Source organism: Anser brachyrhynchus (genome assembly GCF_964034855.1).
Source record: "Anser brachyrhynchus genome assembly, chromosome: 16".
Lineage (NCBI taxonomy): Eukaryota > Metazoa > Chordata > Aves > Anseriformes > Anatidae > Anser > Anser brachyrhynchus.
Genome location: NC_137734.1, coordinates 13,226,993 through 13,247,816, shown reverse-complemented (window position 1 = coordinate 13,247,816; position 20,824 = coordinate 13,226,993). Strand labels below are relative to the sequence as shown.

The 20,824-nt window shown below is 41.1% G+C and overlaps 2 protein-coding genes across 3 annotated transcripts in view; both read right to left on the bottom strand.

Annotated features, from left to right (window-relative positions):
• The window catches only part of DHX35 (DEAH-box helicase 35), a 31,197-nt gene extending 16,524 nt beyond the window's left edge, over positions 1 to 14,673 (bottom strand). For both annotated transcript variants that reach the window (XM_080557514.1, XM_080557515.1), the window contains exons 1-12: positions 14,519 to 14,673; positions 13,193 to 13,326; positions 12,750 to 12,842; positions 11,850 to 11,927; positions 9,784 to 9,888; positions 8,498 to 8,559; positions 7,817 to 7,886; positions 7,281 to 7,340; positions 5,368 to 5,480; positions 4,370 to 4,466; positions 3,122 to 3,280; positions 1,641 to 1,851 (exon numbers count right to left, since the gene is read on the bottom strand). In XM_080557514.1, the coding sequence (XP_080413640.1) occupies positions 1,641 to 1,851; positions 3,122 to 3,280; positions 4,370 to 4,466; positions 5,368 to 5,480; positions 7,281 to 7,340; positions 7,817 to 7,886; positions 8,498 to 8,559; positions 9,784 to 9,888; positions 11,850 to 11,927; positions 12,750 to 12,842; positions 13,193 to 13,326; positions 14,519 to 14,558 (1,222 nt within the window). In that variant the 5' untranslated portion in view covers positions 14,559 to 14,673. The remainder of the gene's footprint in view (positions 1 to 1,640; positions 1,852 to 3,121; positions 3,281 to 4,369; positions 4,467 to 5,367; positions 5,481 to 7,280; positions 7,341 to 7,816; positions 7,887 to 8,497; positions 8,560 to 9,783; positions 9,889 to 11,849; positions 11,928 to 12,749; positions 12,843 to 13,192; positions 13,327 to 14,518) is intronic.
• A 696-nt stretch (positions 14,674 to 15,369) lies between these two features.
• LOC308178615 (protein FAM83D-A-like) lies at positions 15,370 to 20,507 on the bottom strand. The gene is made up of 4 exons (XM_080557538.1): positions 19,970 to 20,507; positions 18,251 to 18,418; positions 17,542 to 17,666; positions 15,370 to 17,332 (listed from the first exon to the last, which is right to left on the bottom strand). The coding sequence occupies exons 1-4, from the start codon at positions 20,426 to 20,428 to the stop codon at positions 16,942 to 16,944; spliced, it is 1,143 nt and encodes a 380-aa protein (XP_080413664.1). The 5' UTR covers positions 20,429 to 20,507; the 3' UTR covers positions 15,370 to 16,941.
• Between the last annotated feature and the right edge of the window lie 317 nt (positions 20,508 to 20,824).

Here is a 20,824-nt window from a genome sequence, read left to right as displayed (position 1 = left end):
GCAATGCCTTTTTTTTTTTTTTAAAGGCATACTTACTATAAATTCTAAGCCTGGAGAAACACTTCATGTAAGGTCAAAACCCCCATAACCTCTCTATCCATCTCTTCTGCATTACAGAAGGCAGCAGAGACACATTTCTATGCTAAACTCACCCCAAATCAAGACAAGAAATACCTCACTTATTTTTCATGTCCCGACAGAAACTTCCTCTATCTCTGGTCTCTCTCATACCTTTACTAAGACAAAGGTAGCTTACCTTTTCTGTACTTTGGTCCAGTCAGTGCACCTTTTATTTATTATTTTTTTCTTTAATGTTTCTTAAAACACTCATCATTAGGCCATCTCTGGGGCACACAAAAATAACTTAAGTATAGTCATGTAAGAGATTATGTTGACAGGAGCACTAAAACCACACAGGCTGACTAATCCTGAGACGCAGTATCATCATGGCCACCTACAGAGTAAAAGTGCTCAGTGCCACTACAAATGTCGTAAGAGATCACGGTGGTATCACCTGAATTCTTAAACAATGCTCTACAGTTCCACATGGAAAAATACTGCAAACCAATATGGGAAAAGGTGCTCTGTTTCAAAGATGCAAGGACCACACATGCGAGAGACGACTATGAAATAACTTTTTTTTTTTTAATAAGATGTATCAGCAAGAAAAATGCTCTGTAGTACATCCAAACACCTACCTCGTGAAATGCAAGCAGATCTCACACAGATGTATTTTAACAGTATCACCCAGACCTAATGACAAATTATTAATCTCAACAATTTACTAAGCATTTGCTTTAGTCTGCAGGCTCTCGTCCATTAAAATGTCTGCTAAATTTAAAGCAAAAGCAATTACATTAACTCTCGGTTCTTCACTGGACACACAAATTTAGGGAATAAGTCACGTCTTTGTTTGATGTGGCAAGTGCAGGAAAGCACATGTATGTTGCAAAAAGATATAAGCCTCAAAGCTGCAGTAGAACTAGAGAGAACGTCAGGCACATAAGCTACTACTGTGCTCAACTGTAAAGCCTTTTCTCATTAAACAGCTGAGAATAGAGACAGTTGGATTGCAGCTTTCTGAACACTGCCAGGTGGCTGACAGATTCATTTGTAATACTTATTTTTCTACAGTGCCAGCCTAAATAATTCAGGACGGCATTTGGGGTTAGCACCTATTGCTCTGAAAAAGAGACCGCATAAGGAAGTTCTCCTCAACCATCTGATGAATCCTTTATTAGACACACAGTCTAAAGGGGACTTTAGTCACAGTGGAGAGTGTCATATGTGAAGCAAATCCTCAGAAACCAAAACAGAAGTTTTTCTTCTTTTTTAACCAAGAAAGGTAAATGAGTAAACTTGTCACTCTGAAAGCTGTCAGCAATTGCAAGCCTGAAATACTGATACAACCTCACTGCACTTTCCCTGATCAGTTTGTATTTCTGTTTCATAAAAACGATTCAGTTTCCAATGCTTAGCCCGTACAAACAATGTGCTTTTAAATATGCCAAAGGAATAATCAAGGGAAATTTCTATCTCTTGCTGAAAGAAGAAAATGCAGTTTTGTTCCCCTTTAGCTAATGCTAAAACAAACTGCAAGTCATACCAGCAGACTCATCTTCCCTACACAAATTACTGACCTGTATAAAGTCTGTAACATTTTCCAGAGCGGTTCCGGCCGGCACGCCCTGCTCTCTGATTAGCTGACGCTTTGGACACTGGTACCACCACGAGGCATTCAATGGCTGTTTTTGGATTATAAGCCCGAAGCTTCACAAAACCACAATCAATTACAAATGTAATTCCATGAATTGTGATAGAAGTCTCAGCAACGTTGGTGGCTACTATCACCTGCAGATATGAACACAAGGAGGATACCGTGAAATGCCCCAATTTCCATTACACTGTCAAGCTACCATCAGTGCACCAGGACTGAAATACAAGCCTCCATTTGAGATTGAAAGATCTCAAATACAACAGCTTCAATCAACACACACTGCAGTTAAAAAAGATACAGCGGACGCAGCAGAAATAGCTGTCAACTTGAAGTCAGTCCAGTGTTTTACAGTTTCACAATTAATTTCTTATTCAGATTTATTCTCCCTTCATAAAAGCAGTAGAACTTGGCTGCGTTTACAAAGAAAACCATTATCTGACTGTAAATTGAATGTTATTATGTAGTGAACTAGAATATCTTCTCTCTGCTTCTCAGTTATAGTGAGCTGTTACTTGTAACACTCATGCAGGGCAGGAGATAAGAGGGGGGCAGAGTTGATTCGTTGTTCCATGTTCAGTATTCCTGCAGAGATGTCCTAAAATATTAAAAAATAATTGCTCCCTGCTGACAGGAATTTTAATCCTTATTTCACCTGAAAATAAAAAAAAAGTCTTGGCAATTAATTGACATATCCTGAAGACAAAGTAAGTATTTACCACTCAATGTTTTCCAACATCAGATGAACAGTTTTACTCATTAGACTCCAGAAGGCACAAGAAGCATAACAACTCATCCCTGTGTAATTGTCAGCTTATCTCAGCCCCAACACAGGCTCTGCCTAAGCACTAATAATTGCGACCAATTGGATGACAGTTCTGTGATGTTTAAACATCCAAACAAGACTTTCAGAAGTCAAAACAAAGCATTTTCTATGTAAGCCAAGCAAGTCTTAACTTGTTTCTTAAGTGAAAATAGAGCATTTACCCACTGTCATTAGTTTTTCCTTTACTAATAGAAAATAGACATAGACAGTCCACAGAAAGGAAAGAAAACAGGTGAAAGCAGAAGACTTCAGGGTGTAAGAAGCTGCAACTGGATATAAGCAAAAGCTGCAAGTGGATACAGACACACATGGCATGTAAAACAGCTCTTAAAAACTGAGGATTTGAAGTAGACAGGAGAGCTAGAGCTAACTTATCTAGGAACAATGGAAGATGAAAAGGGAAGCCAGACAACATGATTACGGTTCGCATTGTGAAAATGACAGGCACTATCAGGAGATGCAAAAAATCTTCATCCATAGAAGTTCACAATAGTCTTGTGATGTGAACGTTATATATGGTACCTGTGAAACACAGACACCCTTCTGGGTGGTAGAAATGAAGACATAAATTACAACCGTACCTTCCTGACATTGCGAGAAACTCTCTCAAACACCTTCATTTGCTCCGGATAAGGCAGCCCAGCATACATGGGGAGAACACGGAGGTGTCTTTTCATTCCAGTACGAGAAAGGGCCCGAGCCTGTTCTATAAGCATTGAAACAACAGTCTCCACTTCCTCCTAGAACCACAGCAAGACAAAAAAGGGCATGTGGGAATTTTCACTTCAGTATCATACAGCTATCACCTGTACAAAAAAAACCACAAAAATAATCCTAATATAGTTTTAGTTGTTCAAAATCCAGGACCACATGAATAGCTCCCTCAATTTTTAAATATTCTCATATTAATTGCCATTTATATGAAATATATATTTATATAAAATATTTATATCCATTTATTCGAAACAGTGTTCCTTCACAAATACATGAGAAAAATCGCAAAGGAAGGACTGAACAAAGCTCAATAAGGAGGAAGCAGGCCTGTTTTTCTGTGCATCTCAACGCGTGAGAGAGCAAAATGAGAAGCCATATTTTGGCTGTGCTGTGGATCTTGATGAGGTATGACACAGTACCAGCATTAACACCTATCCTCACATGTTCTCAGAGATTACATTCAGAGATCAGCTGTGGCATCTCACTCAAAAAATACAGACAACAAAATGTTTAGACTTTGCCTTATCATATATTAAATTCACTTTTTCAAAGTTGAATCAATAACGGGGATGAAAACTTTCTTGTAGAAACATGCAAGATGCTAGTGAAGCTATTCAAGGTAGCTTGCTCTGTACTGGAAGGATGATAAGCCACCTCCCATTCACTCTTCTGGGCTGCAAAGTGAGCTGACGGGCACAAACAGAGCAAAAGAGACTAGCAGACCTCATAGCAATTTGTTTTTCTGTCATAGACTTCAGATTTCAAGCCTAAAAAATGAAAATTCCATTTGCCCTATTAATGATCATTCACTGTCAATTTTAACAACTTTGTAGGTGTGACTAGCACCAAGAAACAAGCTGTTCCGCATATCAACAAGGCCATAACCATACAGCATTAAACAAGGGAAAACATTATCCATTACTAGCTCTGATAAATTCAGACCTAATTACATTTTCTGAAAGTCCTTGGGACTGGCCTAATTCTGTTCCCATTGACCCAGAAAGGTTCATCATCCTTAACAACTGTAAAGTAAGCACAGCTAGGGAAAGATGGAGAGACTTTGCAAACCCAATAATACAGCACTGTAAAGCAAAAAAAATTGCTTTTGTCTATACCTGGCCAGTTAAAAATGCCAGTATATCACCATCATTCTCCATCTGGTGAATTTTCATTGCAGTTTCCACAGTTGATTTTACATAGTCTGGAACAGGACTGTGGGGAGAAAAAATAGCAGAGATGTTAGTAGAAAAGTAAATACAGATGCCTCACTTATGTAAGAGTAGAATAAAAAGCTAGCTTTTGGACACTGCACATCACATGCACAACATTTAATTCAGGATGTGTTCTTTGGAATCAGCCTTCGACAATTCATTTGTTTCCTTGACACCAATGTGAGTTTAAAAAAAAAAAAAAGTCTTTCTACATGTGTTCTGCTGCTGTAAGCAACATCCCACCATTTCAAGGGCTTTTTTTAATGCTGTTTTTCCAAGCAAATATGCAAGTGCTTACTTCAAATGTATAACTCAGCTACGACCACGGGCCTGCTCTAAGAAAAGAAATATAACCATAAGGATTTACACATGCTATTACCATATTTTTCATATGATCAATTTACCATTTATTAGACATGTTCCCAAACACATCCGAGAACTGTGGCATCTCCCCAGAGCGAACTGACATGACCAGAGCTGGTTGTACAAATGTGAATTCATGTACGCAAGTTAGAAAGTTCTTTTGAGAATTCTGTTTTAACGATTTCCACTTCGGGGGCTTTTGAGAGGCTATATGCATTTATTGCAAAATGAAACTGATGGATGAAGAAAAGACCCTTCAATTTGTCCACAGCTTTCACTGTTTCATCACTTTTGTACTTATGTTCCTGCTCTTCACAAAACCAGAAGATTCATTCAATCTGAAAACAACACTACACTTATATCCTTAATTTCTTGGTATGAAGGCTATGAAAATATTTTGAAAGAACAGCTCTGTTTGCCAAATCAAATGTTACACCTCCTTACTGCTGGTTTGTGTTTCTGACTTTTAACTTAGGCAAAATGACACCACGGTCAGACACTCTCCTAATCACCACTGAGAAGATCAAAGAGAAACACACCTCTGTAAGTAAAAGATGTCCACTGGAAACGTCCTCCCCTCCACAGTAAGGATCACACTGGTATCTTTGCTGGGGTCACCGGTGTCATTTTGATTAAAGAAATCCCTGAATTTCTACATTAAAATAAAGACAAACGCTTTCAGTTTGATAAATTCAAAGAAGTGAGGGAAAAACCTAAAGACAATAAGAAGTCAAAATACTATTACTTGAATACATTCTTCACAAATTCGACAGTCTTTTAATAAAGTACTAAATAAAAAAAAATGATTTTGTTGCCTTATATTCTGGTTGGGATTCAGGCACTGGAAAAAGTAGATGTATAATCTTTTTTCTGGATCTACCGAAGCTAAGTAAAACATAGAAATTATTGTTCTTACAAGTTTGAGTGAGGCTTGCACATTCTCGCCTATATTTTTGGATAAGTAAATTTTACAGTTTCCACTGAAAACCAACATCTCACTTTGTAAAAGCAGAGTTAAGCTGATTTATGTAAGTTTGGGACTTGTGTTGTGAGACACTTCCATAAATTTTAAGTTTATCACCATGTAATATTTAAATAAGTAACGAGTGAACAGCAAGAACACAAATAATCCATCTCAAATCAAAGAGATACCACAAACTCTGTATTTAAACAAATGTATATACAGTCACTAGTTAGTATGAGTTAAATTACTAGTACTTTACATTCACTGCAAAGGCAGACTATGTCATGTTCTCTAATGTAACGTATAGAATACACAGTATTGTAAGTACTACCAAAGCACAGCATATTATCGCTGTTTATTGCATATGGTATTTGTCACTAAAGGAAGTCTCAGTACACCTACATCAGTGCTAGATGCAGCTCTCACCACCACAGCTCATGAAAGATATAGTGGAGTTCAGAGAAGTACAGAGAAAAGCAATGAACACGATAAAGGAGACAGAGTAGCTGTCTTACGAGGAGAGGCTGAAAAGGCTGGGACTCTGCCTGGGGAACAGAAGGCACACAGCTGAGGTTTACAAAATCAAAGGTGAGAGGAAACTTCTTTTTGTTTGAAAAATCCCATACTACTTGAACTAGGAGGCACTTGATCAACCTAGCATATTTAAAAGAGCATCTCATTAAATAGTAGGCGGCAAACTTCTGGAAATTGCTCTCACATGAGGTCACGGAGACTTACAGATTCAACAAGCAGATTCAAAAACAAATTAACAAATGGCAGGTCCACAAACAAATGCTAGAAGGAAACAGCAGGAATGTACTGTCTAAAAACCCTATTATAACCATTGTGGATGCTGAGGCAGCTCAAAAAAAACGGACCCACAGCAAACGGACGGGATCTCCCTAAATAGCATTTCTCAGTGCTGCAGCTGCTGCACCAGACAGATCACTGTGCTGGATAAACTGCTGCTCTGATCTAGGAGAAATTTTCTGTTCTTACTCAAAGTTAAACTATGACATTTTTAGTAAGTTAGATAAATTCCCAGAGGCTGCAAGTCAATCACAGAGTTTATTTCTCACTGAAATAAAACCTCCTTGTCTGTCACTTACTTTTAATGGTCTATGGTTGTATCAAATTATTGCTATCAGTAAAACAGAACTAAACCTATGTCTCTTACTAGATTAGATTAAGCCAAAAGAACATCTTTTTATACAACAATGCCACTAAGATGAAAAAAGCCATGAATATATGAAAAACAGATTTATATTTAAAATTACTTCCAAAGAAATTTGGTAATGTAATACGTAAAGCAAATACAGCAACCTAACTGTAGCAGATTTTTTTTCCTGCATTCCTTCCCCCCTTCACCACTCAAACAGAAGCAATACTTCACAAGAAGAAAGCAGCACAGAAGACCAGCTGTATATAAACAGAGGTGGAGCTGCCACTTCAGGTCACTTCATTACAAACAAAATTTGAGAGAGATACCTCTGCATCCAAGGTGGCTGAAGCCACAATCAGTCGAAGATCACCACGCTTCTTTTGAATCTAGTATCAAAGAGAGCAAAAACATCCAGAGTAAAAATTATTTTCTGAGGTATAAGGCTAGAAGCAAGTTTTAGAGCATCAACAAGAGAACTGCGTGTGGAGCTTTATATAATTAAGAGTAAAAAACAACTGGGGGTATTCAGTCTGTAATCACAGTTTACTCTTAATTTCTGGTGGTAGTCAGATCCTTAGTAGATTGAAAGTCACCAGCTCCCCGTGAGATTACTTCACACGATCATCATCAGCAGAACCAAGATTGTCTTTTTGCTATTACCATATAAAGAGAAAAGCCAGCCTTACAGGGAGGAAACAGAGCAACCCGAGTGTCAGATGTATCATGTACAACAGGCTGTAAGATAAATGAGGAACTAGAAATCTCCCTCTCTCAAATGGGTCCTCTAATCAGCCATCAAGACCAGAGGTCTAGCAAAAGCAATTGCAATGAAAAAGGTTAGAGGACACTAAAAAAAAATAACCTTTTTTAGTAGGCCAATGGCAATATCTGTATAGAGAGTCCTTTCATGGGCTTCATCCAGCATGAGAACACTGTGAATAAAGCAGAAAGATAAGATTTTAGAAATGGTTAGATTAACACTAGAATCTCTATCTTCCTGTGTTCTATGAAATACCATTGTTTGAAATTTGTTTCTGGCTTATTAGTGTTTACAGCCTCCTAGAAAACTGAGGAGATTAAAAAAAGAGAACAGAAGCAAAATGGGAGGGGAAGAGTAGCTAATGCATGTGGTACATACACAATGTTCTTTATTCAGGCTGTTTTTTTCAGAAAGGGGTGCAAGAAGCAAGGTTTATCTTCACTATACTGCATAGGTTTTTTTAGAATAAGCCTGTGGTTTTTTTTTTTTTATTATTTATTATTAGCGTAAGAAAGAAAAAGAGTTTAAAACTAGTGTATGAATCAGTTCAGACTCCACAAGGTACATTTATGTTTTGCTCCAAAAATTGCAGCACCAAATCCTGCTGGGTTTGGCATTGCGATGATCAGTTGATTTTCTAACAGTCTTTACAACATAAAGAATTCAATCTCCTGAATAATTTTCACATCTTTTTATTTAACTTATCATACCTCAGCCTAGAAAAAAAAAAACAAACTGTCTAACAAGTCACACTTCAGCAAGCATCATTCCATGTTTCTTTACCTGTATCTTGTTAATAGAGGATCAGCCATCATCTCCCTCACCAGCATACCATCAGTTAGGAACTAAAAGTGAATGCAAAGAAAAATGTTAAAAAACAAACAAATGAACAACACACACCCTAACAGATAGTCCTAATTACCCATGTGATTTTTTAATATGAATTTTTTTTGCCTGAAGTTTTACTTGTCTTTCATTTTCTAATGATCTATTAAGCTGAATTACTTCCAGCTACAGAAGCCAAATCTATTTCTGAGTATTAGCCTGGAGATAAGCAGAGAGATTGGTATTGAATCAGTATTGAACTGTTGAAAGTGAGTTGTTTTCACAATGAAAATATAATGGACTGGAAGCAATGGAACGCTGCAACAGAAGTTTCTTCACACTCGTCTGTAACATGACAATCTCCTCTACAGATAACATTCTCCATGTCAGTCCAGTTTTGACTCTCTCAAAGTAAACTACTTAACGGCAATTGGGCATCTGACCAGAACACAAGCCTTAACATTCCAACAAAATACAACATGTTAATTTAGTAATTTCTTCTTAACTAGCCAGTGGAAACAAACCAGCTTCACATAGCCATCAAGCAGAGTTTGACTGAGGACTCCAACTTTGACTTTGAATTGGGCAAAAGCTTGTTGTCAAGGTAAAAATCTCCAGATTTCCAACCCCAAATGGTGAATCATCATCATCAAAAATGAATAAACATCTTTATCTCTTTCAAACTGCTATTAGTCTCAGAAAAATAAAAATTAAAAGACTAAATTCTCATTCACCCTCATTCCTCTTCCAACGTAACTAAAGCAAACTCTCGTCTGTACACTACAGAAGCAAAATATTGCTCAGAGGGCTAAGGAACAGCTGCAAAGCTCGCTATTTAATCCATATTAAATTACTCTCAGTTAGCCTGCTCATCTTCCCTTTTATTTGCACTTTTAATCAAAATCTATTTTTAGGGTGGTGAGAATAGTTGAGCTTTGATTCACTGCAGCCTTTCACTATGACTTTGAGTGGTGTATCAGGTCACACTAGCACTGTATCAATAGCTAGCAACTAGCTTGAAAATCTTTACTTTTAAAAAGGTGGCTGCCAGACCAGCAGAATACAGCACGTTCTAGTAAGGTCTGGAGAGCCACAACCATTTAAGCACACTCTTGGGGTACCCACCCGGAAACCAGGAACGCTACCTGTTCTCTTTACTGGGCATTACAAGGTTCTCATTAATTTTGCAAAAGTACTTTAAGAGTTTCAGCTAACCTTTCCAGAGGAACCACATACTGTTTCACCTTAATTCTTGTAGCCTGGGGATCCGTGCAGTCATCAAAGCGAATACAATATCCAACTTCATGACCCAACACCGCACCCCTTTCATCAGCAACTCGGCCTGCGACCTGAGAAAAGAGATCTGCATAAACAAGAGACAGCTCACAGCAAACTTCTTCGCTCTGTCATCGTTTTGTCCATAGGGAATTGGCATTAAAACAGGAATAGAGCTACTGCTTCTAAAGAACTATTTGTTCTTAATGAAATACAGAATTCTGTTTCACAGCACAGTGCATGCCTAATACAGACCTGGTAAATACTTTTAAGATGTTTCAGAACAACTTAAATCTGTTTCACACTGCTTCCACTTAGAAAAGCTACAGAAGTACTTTTTTGTGATAAGGACTCTGAGAGACCTACAAAAGCGGCCCTCAACCAGTCACAAAGCTGGGGAAGGACTCCATACCTGCAATTGTGGGAATGCAGTTTAAGAACACAGCATGCAAAGAGGACAGGCACATAGCATGCAGAGAAAAAAGTCATCAGTTAAGCTAATCTGTCCCTGAACTTATTCAGACTTTTTTTTTCTTTTACATGAAGATGCTACTCTCCATTTCATAATGCAGAATTCAGACAGAAAAATGGCAGAATAATTAAAAGCAACAACAATTTTTGGAACAGTAGAGCTCTGGGCCAGTTTTAAGCCAAGAGCTCATTTAGCTAAATCTTGAATCACTTAGACTTATCCTACTGAATATTATGTATTATCAGATTATGATTTCAGCAAATTGCAGAAGACATTTAAAAGCAAAAAACACAAAAATCCAGAACACAAACATTAGTTCTGTTTAAATTCCAACAGCAAGCTATCTTCAGTCATTCGAATGACATTCTAAACCATACTGGTAGGCAACAAATTCATTTTCACTTGGAATCTTAACACTCCTTCACTTTCAGGCAAGCCTTCAGGATAACTGTCAGCCTGAGTTATGCAAGCAGAACTTCAGGAATTTCTAAACTACACTTTATGTCTGTGCAACTACTGCTCTTCACTTCTGACAGCCTCCATAGCCTAGCTGAGAAAGCGGGTAAGCAAACTGGTTAAAATTAAAAAAAAAAAAAAAAAAAACAGTTTAAATTCAAGTAATAAATCACCTTCAGTGTCTCTCATCTCCCTGCAACTGCCATATAGCACAGGCAGTTTGCAACATTCTTAAAGAAAAATCCTACTGTGACTATATACTAAGCGCTAATTGAGTAATCCTATTTTAGCCTTAAAAATAACATGCTAAGAGAGAAAAGGGAAAAGAGAAATAAGTTTGCCCGGAGAAGTCATTGCAGTATATGCAACATCTTGTGTAGAACCATCCAATGTCAGATGAATGTCCTATGAAGGGGAAAAGGAAGGACACTGCAGGCAGACTGCCCAAAGCCCAAGACGCAGCTCACTGCTAGGGACTGTTTCCTTAACCGCAGTGGATCTAGCCAAAGACCGCTGGATGAGATGATACAGCCGGGTAGACAACTGCTCAGTCTTCTACATTTTTACAAGAGACATATGCTGATGTACTGCAGTTACAGTTTCATGCCGTTAATTAAAAAAAAAAAAGGCAAAATGGGGATTACAAAAAGGCACCTCAGTTTTCTATAGAAAGAGAAAAAAATCAGGTATGAACTGCTAAAAAGAGGTACACCACCTCCCATTTCTTCTACTGGCGATGTTACTGCACACAGATTTGCATTGCTACTTTACTTTCAGAGAGCAGTTAGGGGTTATGCAAGCGTTATTCTAGTTGAGAGTCAAACACAGCTCAACCTTGCACAGTCCTAACTCCCTGTACAGTTCTGCTGATGCAACTCAATTTTATTTCTAAGCTTTTACCTCTGCAATTCTGGGATTGGAATTTTGGCAAGACCTACTAATCTGGTTGAATTCAGCATATAGCACCAGCAATTCTGGAAGGAAGATGAGCAGAAAAGTCTATTCACTCAGGAGCTCACAGAGTTGTCATTCCTGCCTTTCAGCAAAACTGCTAAGAAATCGGAGGTTATAATGACAATAAAGTGAAAAAACTGGGGAGAAACTCACTGAAACAGCAGCAACTCGACGAGGCTGTGTCACCCCAACAACTCTTCCTTCAGCTGTCCAGCCAGCTTCTGCTAGGTACTGCAAACCAATAAGAAGGACAAGAAATGAGTCACCTGGGTTGTGATTACAGCAAGGTGTTGGTTCTCCACACTCTACATTTCTTCCTAGTTCTGACACAAAATGATGTATGACCCTAGGAAATCAGTCACTTGGAGATTTTGTGCATTATTAATCACACCATTAAAAACAACATATTACCATATTGCTTCCTAAGCACATTAGCTTCCAGAAAGCATTCTTAAAGCAGTTCTTTGGGTCTCAAGTATTAATCTGATTTTTTTTTCTTTTCTCTTTATTTTATAACCTCTTTGAGGAAAACAAAACTAAGCAGCACAAGACCAGTGCTCACACTGGAACAGATGACATTCATCATAACCCAAGAACTAACTTCTGCATATTCTTGGACTTCCTTCATTCCTGTCACAACAGAGAAAGTTTTAAGAAAATACAGAAATATATACTTGAAAAATCTCCAAGAGCAAAGCTCATTAGAAACCTGCACCTTTTTTCCTACTCAAAAACATATTCTCTACAACATTTTAAACTTAAGTCTGACAGAATAAGGACACCTACTACATATAGCACAGTAACTACTATTTGTACCAGCATAATCTTGTTGCGTGTGGTCCTTCAGTGTAGCGAAAGAAGGCTTTGTATTACAGATATATCAGCTCCTGCTATGCAAAATTAAGCTTTATTTTTCTCTCCTTTTGTTCACACACACAGAAAAGCACTGGTAAATTCCCACTCCTACAGTGCAGTTCAGGGATGCTCTTTTAACATTTCATGTAAAATTCCCTGAGGGAACATTTGATTTTACCAAGCTGAATGCACACTTACTTGTGGAATTTGCGTTGATTTCCCACATCCTGTTTCCCCAACAATCACCAGAGTTTGATAGTTCTCCACTAGATAAAGTATGTGATTTCTTAGCTGAAAGATGACATTTTAATCTCAAAAACAGATTTGTACAAAAATAATAAATTAACATTACAGTAGTTATATAACGACACAGTAAATTCATTTTACAAAGTACTTACTGTCAAAAGTTAAATCATACTTTGAAATTTACAAGCATTATACGTACAACATATAGTAACTTAAATCTACAAAGCCTGTAGATTTGCATTAAGGTAATAAACTTTTGCAGGAAATATCCTGCATAAAGGAAATGCAACTACTGCTGTATGCTGTAAAATGTTTCTATGCTGCTTTCTCAAAACAAAAACATAAAAGCCAGGCACCACACAACAGATTTAGTATTCCAAAAAGAACTTCTGTACCTTAAAAACAGGCAGCTTTTGTCTTTGTTGTTCAATAGAAAGGGAAGCATAAGGATTGTAGATGATAGTTACACCACTGCTCTCAGCAGGACTCTGCCTCTCCTCTGAAACACTGACACCAGGACCTTCTGTGCCTAAATGACATAATATTAACAGGAAGAACACGCTTCTGTCAGCTGCGTCACAGTACTGCCAAAATCAGTACGTTCCTTACAAAGGAGAATCATGGATAGCAGCATGCATCAAAAGACCAACTTTTCTAAGAAAATAATCAAAAGCATTCAATAAAACAAGCAAAAGTTCTTTCAAATGAAATATCTTTCTCGAATACGTATATGAATCTTTAAATGAAGATAAACGGGGAAAAAAAAAACACACAGGAAAAGTATACAGCAAGGTCTTGGGACCTTTCTTCTTCTGTGCAATAGCTCAGATGGAGATTCAACAGCCATCTCAGGAGTATACTCACGACTTTAAGCCAGCCAGCCATTTAACAGAACTTCTCTTGACTAACATGAACTGCATAAGCATTCAGCCTTGTCAGCTTATGAGGTACGCCACTCACTTCAGCTCTGTATCTACCATAGTAATTGAAATTTGATTTACTTCTGCTTCAAATTAACATATAACTGCTGACAACCAAAAACACTGAATTACTTAAGCAAACCTGAAACTAAACCTCATCTCGGTAAAGGAACGTACCATCTCTGGCTACATGTTCAACGGGGAATGTCTGAAAGCAAAGAGAAGGCTTCTCCTGTTTTGTAGGATGTGTTTGCTTGGGCTTCTCTCACTGTTTAAAAACAGTTAGTCCCTTCTCAAAGCTGCCCAGCAAGATTCATAGCCTATTGACCCAATCTGAAGAGCCGTTAGCAATGCCTCTGAGAGCTATCCACGCCCCAGTGCACGTGGGGAAGTTAAGAAGCTCAGAAGCCTCTTGCCCTGTCACTGGGCACCACCAAGAAGTGCCTGCTCCAGCATTCCCTGCTCCCCGCAGCCGGCGTTTGTGCACAGAGACACACCCCGAGCCTCCCCTTCCCCAGGCTGTCCCTGCCACCCCCTGCACCGGCCCCACATCACCTCTGCGGCCCCTCGCAGACCCGCATCAGCCCACCCCCGCCTGTGTGGTGCCGGGCAGCCCACGGAGAGCCCCGAGAGGTGCCGCAGGACGGCCCGGCTCCCCCAGCGCCCCTTCCACACAGCCCAGACCCGCAGGGCCCAGAAGTCCCTCCGGGCCGAGGGCACGGAGCCCTCAGCGGCTAGGGGCAGCCACGGGGAGCAGAGGAGGCCGAGGAGCGCCCCCGGCCCAGGCCCCGCCGCCCTCACCCGGCTTCCAGAACTTCACGGGCCCCACGGGCGCCGCCATCTTGAGGCGAGAGGCCACGCGGCAGCGAGGGGCGGGGACGCGCCGCCCATTGCCACGGCCCCGCCGCCCGAGCGGGGAGGCGCCGAGCGCGGGGCGGGCCTCGGGGCCGCGGCTGCTCCCCTGCGGTAACATCGGGCAGAGCCCGGCAATTAACAGGCTGAAAGATCTCAGCCTCCAAAGCGTCCTGCTGTCGTTAATTAACTACTGATAATTGCTTCCCTCCCCGCCACGAATGATGCCACCTCACTGCGAACGTGAGGCGTTGCACTTCACGCCAGGCGACTGAGGGACTGAAAGCAATTACAGGAACAGTTACAGCCAGAGTTATTACAACCAATTAGAATTATTACTGAATCAAATTTAATCTAGAGTTTGAATTATTTAAGTATAAGAGGGAGTTTAAAAAAAAAAAGTAAGTTTCCAATAAGTAATGCTGTCAAAAATTCACACTTAAGGAAAAAATTAACCACATTTTATATTCCTAATCATTCTCCATAAATAACACACAAGCAGTGCAACTGCAGTGACAAAAGCAGAGTGCACTTTGTAACGCTGTACTTCCCCAGTAACTCCTGCTATGTCTCTGGATAATCCCCTGATAAAACCATCATTCAGTTATAATTAAAAGACATTCTTAAAATTCTAGCTACTTATTTCAGTGGAATTGTCAGATAAAAAAAAAAAAAGAACACTATCAAAAGTAAACACAATTGTTACCACAGAAGTTTGTACCATCAATATATTAACAACCGCTGAGAAAAAAGCCCTACTTTGTGGAAATAGTGCCCTATTAAAATAATGAGATGAACAACAAAGTTAAAAAGTTGTATTTGAGAAAACAGATATACAGACAATCATCGCTGTGAAAGTAATACTGCACAAACAACATTTTGCATAGAGTACAAAATTATCATTTTGCCTTTACGGAAAATATAGTTAAGAATAAAAATATATATTTAAAACTTTTTTTTACATCAGGATAAAACTTAAGACTATTAATCTATAAACTATTGAACATTTACAAATTAGGAGTCAGAACTATTACATTTCCGTGTTTGTAAGCATAGAAGGACACACAGTAGTTGTATCCTAATCAGTATGTTATTGCATTGTCAGTAAAGACCATTTCTGTACACTCGCATGTTCAATTTAATATTGTCCTACTGGCGTTTAGCATAGACCCATACAACATTCCCTAGCTAAGTTTATAGATTCCCCTTTGAGGCCCAGAATCCACAAGAATCCACTTAGGCAAGAATATACCCAAGATTTCTGCAGCAGCAGAGCCCCAAGAACATCTTGAGGCATGGCTACCACGGTTGGGTTACCAGGAGTTTCTGCACTGGAAGGCTGGTGGAACGTCAGTGCATCTAAGTACGACAGTTTGGGAGGGTGTCATTCATTTATTTTTCTTCTCCAGAAAACAATGGATTTTTAAAAAATTGAGCTGGCACGAAACTTTACAATTAAATGCTTCTGACTTCCACATTATTACCTGTCAGGTGGAAGTAAGGCTTTTTAGAAGTAGCAGCATCTTCCCAGATTTCAGATCTAATCAGCTTTTCCCCCCATAAGAGCAGGCAGCAGCAACCACAAAATAGGTACGTAATGCCAAAAAAACTCTATTATTTGGCTTTGCTACAAATGTTAGTAGGTTCTCAGTAACATTACCTTGATTGCAGGCATTTAAAATACATTTTTTGTGATGGTCAACAAGTATTCTTATTACCAAAAAGAAAAGGTAATTTGAAATTCAGTCATAAGAAAACCACGATGGCCTGATGTATTAACTTGTTCTGCCAGCTGCGCAGCTTCATGTAAAGAAGACGTAACATTTGAGAACTAGGACTGGTAATTATCTAGTTTCTAGATTATGGCTACTTCAGTTCTGTCATGAAACCGTTTGTAGAACACAAGATCAAGCTTAGAGTGATTTCAGAAATGTACAGCAGTCCTGATATTCATCCTGAGAAGCCTTTTAAGCAATATATACATATTTAAGGTATCCGGGTATAGAAAATAAAGTTTGAGCCATTGAGCCAAGACATTGCTAACCCATTAGCTTAAACCATTCAAGAACAGGTTGAAAAATGAAAAACTGACAGAACACTACAAGTCATTAATGGCTTTCCAGGCGCTAGGAATTTTGTCGTCTTTGGTATTAAAGCACTTCTCAGCCTAAGACAATACCATAACAGTATCTGCTGCTCAGCATTATAGAAGTGTTCAACTGAAACCACGGCTCCAGGGTCCCTTTCTCTCAGTTTGAGGTTGTTTTCCCAGCTGCTCACACACACATGCTGTAAGACAGTACGTCATGTAAGACACGGACCACGGGCCATGGTTTCGAGGTTCTGCGTCTCGCTGTGAGTGAACTTGTAATTCATCTCTCTACGATCCAGTGCGGTCTCATAACTTGAGAGCCATTCCTCTTAGTCAGTGGAGGAGAAGCATGCATTGCATTATTTGACACATAGACTGCCTCCCTTGAGGCATACAGCCAGTTTCGCTTCCTTTTTAGATTTCCTACAAATGCTCTAAGATATAAAAACTCCATTCTCAGGAAGTTTTCCCTGGTTAAGTCTCTGGAAGCCACTGTTATCCTGACCAGCTGATCCAACACCTTACTCTTCTTGCTGCTGGAAAACTCTTTGAGGTTGACAGGCTTTGACCGTGCATAAAGAATCCGAAACTCCTGGTCAAAGTGTGCAACTGCAGGGCCTGACAGGATCAAAATGTTACTGCTGTTCAGCTTCCCATCTGTCCATGTAAAACTAGCAAAAGAAGAATGAGAAAATTTCAAGTTAATTCAAAATTATATTAAAGATCAAAGTATTAACTGAAAATTCTCTTAACAGTGTGCCTTGTTCTAAGGCTAAATATTACAAGCCACCTGTTAATAAGGAAAGCAGTTTTGAAATGTAACTATTCTTGTCCATTTAAAGAAAACTGAAGTTAAAAAAAAAATGAAATTGCCACTTGCCTGTAGGAGCCTGTTGTCACTCTAATGCCATCGATTAACATGAACTTTTCACGGACTTTTCCAACAATTTTAGCACCTGACCTTGTGTAGTATGTGTTCCCAGTGATATTTCGAATTCTCATCGACTGTTAAAAAGAAAGATATGAAAAGATTACGTGAATTTCAAAGTTAAATGATTGCATTTAAAGGAGTGGTCACTGACAAACTACAAAGGTTGCTGTGCAGCAGTGCGGGTTTCACCCCCCAGAAACAATTTTGTGGTGTTTTAGCAGGCAAAGAGAAAACACGCTAAGGGACAACCCCATACACTGGTTGTGCATAATGTGATTGTAAAAAACATTGCCTAATATCAGAGGGACCTGAACTCCACGTCTTCTTGAGAACCTCCCTCCATCAGCCTTTGAAAGCTCAGGAAGCCTGAGCAACTCCAGTCATCCTTTTAGAAATCAGACATTCCTCCTTCATTTTCTTGAATACTCCACTAATATTTGTACTCAGAGAGCAACTGTGACAGCCTCTTGTAAAGATTTCAGCTTTTATATTAACTACCTTCTTATGCAAGCATGGTTAAATCTTACAAGAAAGGGCTAGAGCTACATAAACCCCATTTTAAGTTATGTCAGCAGGTGAAAGAATTTCTTCTAACAGCTCAAAGACTACAGTTATTATAGGACCAACTCTCTATCCCTAGAGACATTACAAGGCGTACCTTTTCCTGTTCAAGGTCAACTCCCAGATCTCTGCACATTTTCAGAAAGTGGGAAAATGAAGACTGATCTAGAAGGATGTATGCTTTAACTTGCCGCTGGCTACAAGCTTCCAAGAGGTCTCTGAAAATATCGGTATCTGTGAAGGAATCCATAACCAAGGCAATCATCTGCAACAAGTTTCAGAAGAAATCATTAGGCTGTTTCCACAGCATTCCAAGAGAGATGGCGTGTGAGGAATTTGCCTTTGAATTTAAATATTTTCCCCCCTATTTTCTTCTCCTTGGTGGTTATGCAACCTGGTAGTCTTCTACAGTACAATGCATTCTTCTGTTGTTCACAGAACTGCTGAAACATTTAGGAGACATATAAGAAATAGCAGAAAAAGGAAGAAATAACTGACTAGAATAAAGTTATGTGATGAGGAGGGTATTTTGGTAAAGATGATTATAGACTACAGTACACCGAGGTACAGGAGATACAACATACTTCACTACAATCACTTATTCATGCCTCTGTATAGCTAAGAAAACATTATATACTGAACTCAAGGATGGAACCCATTGTTATTTGCCCCAGTTTTGGCATTGCTTGACTCACTTATAACAGATAATATCAGTTAGGATTTTTATTAACCCATTGTAAAATTTCCTTTTTTACAGTAATTAGAACTGTGATTTCAGTAGTGGACTTTGAAGCTTTTTTTGCCGGGATCTGTATTGGTTTGGTTCATTTGGTACACACAAACTAGCCTGAAAGCCTGTTGTGGAGAAACACCCCTTACCTATTTAAAAAAATTGGAGTTCATCACTAATTGCCAACAATGAGAGCTCCTGCACCTGTTCAGTAACGCATTGCTCATGGCTTTTCATTAAGGTTGTACTAAAGCCTTCCCCTTTTTTACTCCTTAACTTCACCTTCAAGATCCAATTACACAAATCTCAGTGTTTCTGCCTTTTCCCCGACCTCTGGAGTGGTCTGCAAGACACCTCAAGGCATCCAGGAGACTGACACCTCTCCAAAAAGCAAGCGAGCTCATATAAAAAAAGTCCAAAAAAGAAAGACATTTTGCTGTCGGTCTTCTTCAGCTACACCACTCCTCCAGCTACACACCCTGCTTGGTGTGACAGGAGCACTGAGCTCGCCGGGGGCTGTCTAGGGGTGAGAAGATCTCACACCAATCAGACCAGCGGAAAATAAACGTGCAGCTTCGGGATTTTCTTAACCCTCCCAGATGCCAAAACAGGGGTCTGGGTAAGACAAATTTGGTCTCCGATTCCTAGACAAGAGGTCTTCTCCTGAGGACAGTCCCCTTGTTGTTAAAAGCACTCTAAAAAATTTTTAAAAGATGAGCTTATTTCCAAAACATAAATGGGTCGAAATCTTTCAAACTTTTCAAATAGGAAGCCAAAAAGGTAAAAAAAAAAAACTCACCTGCGACCAACCGTGGCTGCTCATTGCACCTTTTTAAGATAGATCTGAGCTTCCCCTGCAGCTTACGGTTCAGATTCCCGTGACACGCCGAGCAAAGCCCCGGCGCCCTGCCCGCGCTCCTCACACCTCCCTCACAGCTCGCTCCGGTGCTCGCTGCCCTCCCACCGCCTGAGTGCCGGAGCTCGGGCGTGCGTGCCTTCGGGGCACCCCCTGACGGGGCGATTTATCGTGCTTTTTCTCCTAGCGAGGCAGCGTGGGGGGGCCTCCGCGGTGCCCCGCGCACCCACCTGCCGCGCGGAGCGGATCTGCCGCCGCACCGCCTCCTTGCAGCCGCAGCCGCTCTCCCCGCAGCCCGGCTGGAAGTGCGCCTCCACCCGCGTCAGCCCGCGGAAGGCGCCGCCGGCGAAGCCCGGCCAGCCCAGCTCCAGCGCCGGCGGCTCCACGTCCGAGCGCTCGGGGAAGTAGGTGAGCGAGGAGGCGGCCGGCGAGGCGCCGAGCGACGGCGGCTCCTCCTCGGCCGCGGCGGGCGGCACGGCGCCCCGCGCGATGGCCTGCACCTCGGGCTCCGACAGGAAGGGCGGCAGCTGCTCCCGCCGCAGGAAGGCCCGCAGCGCCTCGGGGCCGCCCGCCACCAGCTCCTCCAGCGCCAGCCGCTGCGCCTCGCTGTACAGCCCCGGCTCCGGCCCGGCCGGGCGCGGCGGCCAGCGCCCGGCGCCCTCCTCCAGGCACTGCGACAGGTTGGCCATGGCGCGGCTCGCTGCCGCCCCGGCCCTGCCTTTATAGCGGCCCCGCTGCCCCGCGGCCCTTCCCCGCCTCACGCCCGGCCCGCCCCGGGGCGGGGAGCAGCCGCCGGCGCTGCCCCGGGCCCGGCCCCGCGCTGAGGGCAGGGGGCGCCGCGAAATGGCGGCGGCGGGGCCGGCAGCCCCCCTCAGAGCGTCCTGGGGAAGGGGGAGCAGCGCGGCCCTCGGGCTGAGCTCCGGCTCCCCACCAGAAGGTGCTCTGTGAGGTTAGAGAGGGCAAATGGTCCTCCCGGGCAGGCGGCCGCGTTCCGCCTTTTCCTTCATTCCGCAGCAGCCAAGCGGGCAGGGCGTCGGTCACCGGGATGCAGAGGGACAGGTAAACAGAAGACAAAACTCGGAAGG